Source organism: Manacus vitellinus, unplaced genomic scaffold (genome assembly GCF_001715985.3).
Source record: "Manacus vitellinus isolate BGI_N305 unplaced genomic scaffold, ASM171598v3 scaffold_77_pilon, whole genome shotgun sequence".
NCBI classification, from domain to species: domain Eukaryota; kingdom Metazoa; phylum Chordata; class Aves; order Passeriformes; family Pipridae; genus Manacus; species Manacus vitellinus.
The window spans coordinates 2,189,561-2,196,611 of record NW_021940802.1 but is presented as its reverse complement, the minus strand read 5'-3'; the positions used below and the strand labels follow the sequence as shown (position 1 = coordinate 2,196,611).

General features: G+C 44.0%; 1 protein-coding gene across 1 annotated transcript in view; it reads left to right on the top strand.

Annotated features, from left to right (window-relative positions):
* Window positions 1–7,051, top strand: part of FBLN2 (fibulin 2) — a gene marked incomplete at its 5' end in the record, with an annotated part of 75,052 nt that overhangs the window by 44,075 nt on the left and 23,926 nt on the right. The window contains 3 exons of the mRNA XM_029964659.1: window positions 177–306; window positions 4,279–4,465; window positions 5,767–5,973. Of these exons, the coding sequence (XP_029820519.1) occupies window positions 177–306; window positions 4,279–4,465; window positions 5,767–5,973 (524 nt within the window). The remainder of the gene's footprint in view (window positions 1–176; window positions 307–4,278; window positions 4,466–5,766; window positions 5,974–7,051) is intronic.

Here is a 7,051-nt window from a genome sequence, read left to right as displayed (position 1 = left end):
CACAGCTCCAGCCATTCCCTGGCTGCTGTCCCTGGTCCCCCCAGAGCAGAGCTCAGTCCCTGCCCCTCCTCTGCCCCAGCTGTCGGAGAGACCGAATCTGTGGAATGTGTTATGAATCCAGTAGCTCAGGGGGGTTTTGCATGCCATGCTGTTGTGTTCTCCCTGCCCCTCTGCAGGATTGCCCAGAAGCAGTGCTGTGTGTCCACGGTGCGGGAGAACAGCTGCCTGGCCGGGATGGTCGCTGCCAAGGAGGGCGACACGTGCGGCCCCGAGGACGGTGACCCCTGCACGGGGTCATCCTACAAGGTGAGCTGCTCTGCTGCTTCTGCAGGTTTTGTTCCCAGCATGAGGTGTCCTCATTTCCTGCATTTAGCAGGAAATGGTTCATGCATTATTGTGGAGCACAGAAAAGATAAGGTTGCAGGAATGTAACAGGGACATTAGGTTGTTTGCATTAAGGTTTACAACCCCTTTTAAAATTTTACAGTAATGTTGTTTTGAATTCTTTCCATCTCCATTCTGTAGACTTAACTGGTTGTATTACTTTTGCTTCCTCACTTTGGAAGTAGCTGAAAAGTCCATTTTAGTTTCTATATCTGTTGTGTAGAAGAGTTTAGAAAATGATGGGGAAAAACTTAATTGAAGATATAATGCAAAACCCATTACTGGACAGTTTACTTGGCCCCAATGTTGAATTGTGACCCCATTTTTAAACACAATGATGGACTAGAGGAGCAAGCATTTAGATGGTGATGGAAGCTTTTGCTCATAAAAAAAGGCAGCCCATTAACCAACACTGCAAATCACAAACCCTGAGCCACAGCCCCCGCTTGGATAAATGAGATTTGCTTTATGAGAGTCACTGGAGCCCAACCAATTTAAACCAGTTTGAAGATTCAGCAGCTTGCTTGCTCACTTGTCTTGTTTCCACCAGAAGGGTGCATTGTGGAATTCGTTTCCCTCTGATAATAATGTCCAGGGCTAGAGCTGAGCTTAAATACAGCTTCCATCGTCTCAGCAGGAACCTGATTAGTTCTGTCTGTCCTGGTACACTGGTGATTCTCCCAGATAATTGTTCACTGGGGAGGCAAAATCCATGGCCATCTACTGGGGAGTTTGAAGTTTATTTAGCTATACCAATTTCTCATTTTCAGAACTACTGTTTATTTGGGTCTGCAGTGTATCAGTAGAGTAAAAAGAGAATTTGTGCATTTGGGAGAAGACATTAATGTTTGAAATGGGAGAGAATTGCTATTCTTAGGTTTTCCCCAGGGGTTGTTTGCATGCCAGGCAGAGCCCAAGCTGTAGAGTAAATCTGATTACACAGTCATTCCTCAGGAAGAAGTGGAGAGGGATAACTCCCTCATTCCTGTCTGAATTGAAACACGGGACAAAATACTTTTGTGGAATGGTTCCTCATGACAGTTCCAGTGGGATGTTTTCCTTCAAGAGAAACCATTTGAAATGGTAAAATTACTGAAGGAACAGCTTTGCTCACCTATTTAGCCCATTCAGCTCTTCAGTCACTGCAGCTACTGCTTGAAAAAAAAGAATTTAAATCAATAAACATCGAGACTGTTGAGACTTCGTGTTTCTTTTGTATTACAATATGTACTATTGTAATAGAAAATAATCAAACTTTATATAATCAAACATACAAAGGTTTTTAATGCTTTGTATCACAAGAAAGGTTTTCTCATTTTATACAAAAAATACATGCTTAGGGATATTTTCCTAGAGGATGGAGATACCACCATAGCAAATCCAGTTATGCTGGATTCCAGCAAAGATAGTTGTGAGAGGAACATAGAAAGGTGTGAACCACAGAATGGTTCTCAAGGTATGTTTCTCAACTGGAAGGTTAAAATAGTTTCATTTTCTATCATATCAGCCGTAGAATTCCTGTGCAGTTCAGAAAGTAGTTGATAGAAGATCAAGGCATTCAAGTTTTTGCATTGTAGAAGGAACTTTTCAGCGAACAAGTTTTTCCACTGGAAAATGAGACTGTTTTGTTCACCTGGAAAATATGTGAACCTAAAGGTGTCTGACTGATTTAACACTCCCTATCACACCTGCACATGGGATAAATTGGGAATCAAACTATGACTGAAAGAAGCCAGGTTCTTCAAGGCAAATATTACGTATTTTATAGTACTTCGGTAAAACCACGTACTACCCTGAACTTCTGTTTGGCATACTGAAGCTGAAAAAAAATGGAGACAAAATTTAAAAAAATTACAGAAAATAGGATTTTCTTTCCATAAAATTTTGAATTTGAGGATTCTGGATTTGGGGAGGAAGGAAACAGGAATTTTCCCTTTTCTAGCACGACCACAATCCATTATAACTAGGTTGGGTATTTTTAAAACTTCTTTTGGAAAGATGATTTAGCTATTCAGTGTCCAAAATAATTCATCTTCCTCAGGACCTGTACTGTAAATTTTTCACAAACATGTATTTGAGCACGTAAAGGCAACTCCTTCTGGCTGTGCATATTTGCAAACGTGAGTAACGTCTGCTAGTTATGATATTTAGGGATTTTTTGGTTTAGGAAGCAGGGACATAAACTATGAGCTGTAGCCATAAGTATTGGCTGAACATGCAACGCTGTGTATTGTGTGAAATGCTCAAGAAACCCCAAAGCTGCAGCATTTGAGTCTTGAAAAAAGTGACTTTGTGGAGGAGTTTCTGCAGATTGAGCTGTCAGTGGATGAGTTTCCCATTTCCCTACGGGAGACAGGCTCTGATTTAATGGGAATGCCCCCCTGGGATTGCTAATCATGAAACATGATTCCTTCCCATTTCCATGCTCATCCAGCCTTCTCTTACTTGCCCTCCTCAGGTGAGGGATCTCCCTCCTGGGAAGTGGGAGCTGAGTTCAATTTGCTGCTTCTCCAGCCCTGGACTTTCTGTTGGCAGAGCTCACTGGTGCCAGCTCAAATCATTACCTTCTTTTCTGTGTCTGATCCTTTGCATTGGCTGAATATTTGGATAGACTGAAATCACCTCTCTGGGTTCAGAGAGGCTGTTTTATGAGTTACTGGAGTGGATGATTATCAGAGGAGTTGCAGAGGGAAAGATTTTATAACTAATCTGACAGTTTAATGTGTATATATATATATATATATAAAAAAATTAAAATATATAAAATATATTAAAATATATAAATATAAGAGGACATTTTAAATCTAAATCCAGACAAGCATCTTCAATTCCCACACGACCCCTGCTGTCTCTGCAGCAGAGACTCCCAGCTCCTCACCTTCCCTGCTGGGTTAGGTGTCCTCTCTGCATGCACAGTATAGTCTTTTTGAATTTGATATCATTTGTCTGATGTGGGTTTGTGGCCTGACTGTGCAGTGGGTCTGTATGGGACTCAGTAAAGCACCACACAGGTTTTGTCTGCCACCTGCAGCAGATAAAACTGCAAGAGGTGGGAGGCCCCATTGCATCAACCTGTCAGCAAAGCTGCTGCTGCTTGGATGCTCTCAGGAAGGAAAAGGAAGGCAAATAGCTCAGGAAATGCACCCTGGCCTTCCTCCAGCCACTGTCTCAGCAGGATGTGCCCAGCACAGTCAGGTAATTAAAGGTCACAGCAGGTTTGCAGGGCAGTGGTGCAGAGAGAAAGTCTTTCCTGACACCCTGACAGGGCTCAGGTGCTGCTGATCCTCCTGTCCGTGCAGGCTCTTTCCAATTCCTGTCACATTGTGTCCCACAACTGATCATTTCTTGAGCTCTAATGCTAAGAGGTGTAGATCTATGTTGTTTTCTTTATGATTTTTATTCATACCACACACGAGCAATGGCTGTGCAAGAGCTGGGAGGAGCTGGTCTGTGGCACCACTCCTTCCTTGCACGTGGAGCTGCTGAAATCCCTGGCACAGCCAGACTTTGTGTTTACTGGGGCTGCAGTTGACCCCTCTGTGCAGAATGGCAAAAACAAGCACAAGTAAAGCTTTGATGTTTGCAACTGTCTAAACCCAAAGTGCTTTTCCAGATGCTGAGGGAAGTGCAGATCAGTTCCAGATGTGTGGGGGCTCATCCCTGAAGCTGTATTAAAACACAGAATCAGAGAATTGTTAAGGTTGGAAAAGCCCTCTAAGATCACCAGGTCCAACCATGAACCCATCACCACCATGTTCACCATCAAACCACGTCCTCAAGCACCACATCCACATGTGTTTTGAACACTTCCAGGGTTGGTGACTCTACCACTGCCCTGGCAGCCTGTGCCAGTGCTCCCAAATCCTTGTTCCTGACAGTGCCCTTCCCTTGCAGCAATGCTGTGACTGCTGCAGTCTGGGCCTGAGACTGAGGAGTGAGGGCAAAACCTGCGAGTCCAACATCAACCTGGGCTACCCCTGCAGCCATGTGATGCTGTCCTGCTGTGAGGGGGGGGACCACTTCATCCATCCAGAAATCAAAAGGCATCCTGAGCCCCTGCCAACAGTGACACCTGAGAAGGGTAAGTGCCCATTTATCATTTGGAGACATCACAGACAAGGTCTGTGTGTCACAAGGTCATACAGGGAGCTGCTGGAAGAAGTAGTGTGAACAGTTGCTTTGCCTCTCAGATCAAGTATAGACTTGTTCTTAAAACACTTTTAAAAAAGCAAAGAATATGTGGATGTTTCTGATCCTTAAACAGACCTTCTTGAGCAGTTTGGTGTTTTGTTTGGTTTTCCCCCGAGTCACACAGTCCAGAGGCCTCCACCAGCCCTCCATAAGGAGCAAACTGAAGGTGTGTTTTAGCAGGAGCAATCCTGCAGGATTCTGTATAAAGCAAAGGATGACTTTTGTCCACTCCAAGTAATCCCATGGACTGTGATATCAGTGAAACATCCCGGGAGTAGATGTTCATACAGAATGGCAGCTTTCTCACAGCACACTCTGGAACAGCCCCAGAGCACTGCAAGTGTGTTTTCACACTTTAAACATATAAACATAGTGATGCTGAAGAGCTGAGGCAAATCCTGCAGCCAGAGAGGCCTGACAAAGGGAACGTGGCAAATCTGGAGCTTGGACAGCCATGAGGCTCAGCCCAAGATCACGTTCTCTCTGGCATCACTCTGTACCCACCTGTCACACGAGTTTCATGGTAACCTCCTGCATATGTGAGGGTACAATTTTGGTCTCATGAACTAAATGTGTATTTTCTCTCACCAACAAGGGAAAAGGTTTATTTAAGAAAAACTGGCTGAGAAACTCGCTGAACAATTCATTTTGGTGTCACAGAAAGTCTTGTCAGACTGGGTTGGGGATGGAAAAGGATTGTGTTCAAAAGCAGTGGATAGGGCAGCCATGTCACTGCTCAGTGGCTCCCAGGCTGCTGGTGATGCTGGTACAGAAGGAGCCAATAAACTGTGGTGTTGAGAAGAGTTTCCAAACCAACTGGGTGCATTTTTCTCCTGAAATTTGAAATTCAGTGTGGTTCTTTGATGGGGCCGATTTCAGATGAGGCTTCAGCGTGATACCTTAGTTCAAATACAAATAGCAAGGGTGTTGGCAGTCAGTGTGAAAGGGGAGCTTGTGACCTCCTAGGGTCTCCCTGTTTCTCAGTGGCTCCTGTAAAATGTCTGTCCTTCCAGCTTTACAGAGGGAGAAGGTGGACCTTCAGCACAGTGGTGTTATTCCAGGATGGGTTCATTTGCTCTATCCTTGGAGTAATTGCCTTTATTTGGAGTTTGTGTGACCAAACACCCCATTCTGTCCAGCCCCACTGCAAAAACACCCATCAGAGAACCAACAGGTGCTGTTCTGTTGTAGTTTCAGAGAGGGAGGATCACAATGAAGCTCTGTCCATCAGCAGTGAAGCTGAACTATCCAACAGCCTGCCTGGAGATGACCTGGATGAGTGTCTCCTCTACGGTGGGGAGCTCTGCCAGCATTTGTGCATCAACACCGTGGGCTCCTACAAGTGCTCGTGTTTCCCAGATTTCACCTTGCAGGATGATGGGACCAGCTGCTCTCCAGGTGAGATGGGCAGGGAACACCAGGAGGGCAATATCTTTGTGTCACCTGCATTGCTCTTCTAAGCTTTTCTTTAGTTTCTCTTTGGTTTCCGTGAGGTTATTTTTGGGTGTTGATGCATGGACATGTTCTGTAGAAATCGTAAAATATAAAGAAAAATAATAATTTAGGAAACTTAATTATACCGTATTTCTTTGTTTTGGTGGTGTGAGCTCAGGGTGGTATCTCATATGTTCAAATTAAGAGTGTTTGCACTTTTCAGAGGAGGATTTCTAAAGGTTTTTAATGAATTATCTTTTCAACTCAGAGAAATGTTGTATTTCACAGTTAGGTTTCCTTTAGATAAACTTAACTCAGTTTAGACAGAATCAGCATTGCTTCCTGAGCTTTGATTTTTATCTAAAATCATTAACATCTTTCAATGATAACAAACTCTAAATTTATCCAGTGTGGTGGAAGTCTGGAAAAGAAAGTCTATTATATTGTAATTGTTTTGATTTCTGCAGTTCTCCAGTGGCAGGATTTCAAATCAGATAACCCGAAAAGTTGAAACCTTTTATTACACTGCATTGTTACAAGTGCTTTCAGTTATTTAATGAGCAAAACCAGTGTTTCCATCCAATGACAGAATCCCTTAGGCTTCCCAACTCTCTTCCCAAGCCAAACAATGAGCATTTATGTCATCCTTCTCAACGTGGTGTTACATCAGTGATGTCTTTGACTGTTCCTGTGGCAGCTGTCTGCTCTCTGTTGTTTGAATTAAAGTTCTGGGGAAGGAACCTAATCCAAAAGGGGCAAAAGAAAAGGTTCTTATTTTAGCACTGCAAAATTTGGCTCACCTGGAGCGTGTGTGTGCTTTTGTTTGGCTTTGCTTTGCTTCTCCCCCCCACCAGCTGGGCCGAAGTGCAGATTTGGGTGAAGACATCCTGTTGTGCTGTCAGTGTTCTTGCAGATCTGCAGGACTGTGGTGCCTGTGGCTGTGCCAAGAAGTGTGGAGGGGTTTGCAGAGCTCAGCTGGGGTAGAAACTTGTGATGAGGGGAGAGGACTGTGTGTGGGACACCTGAGGTGGATGGGAGGAGC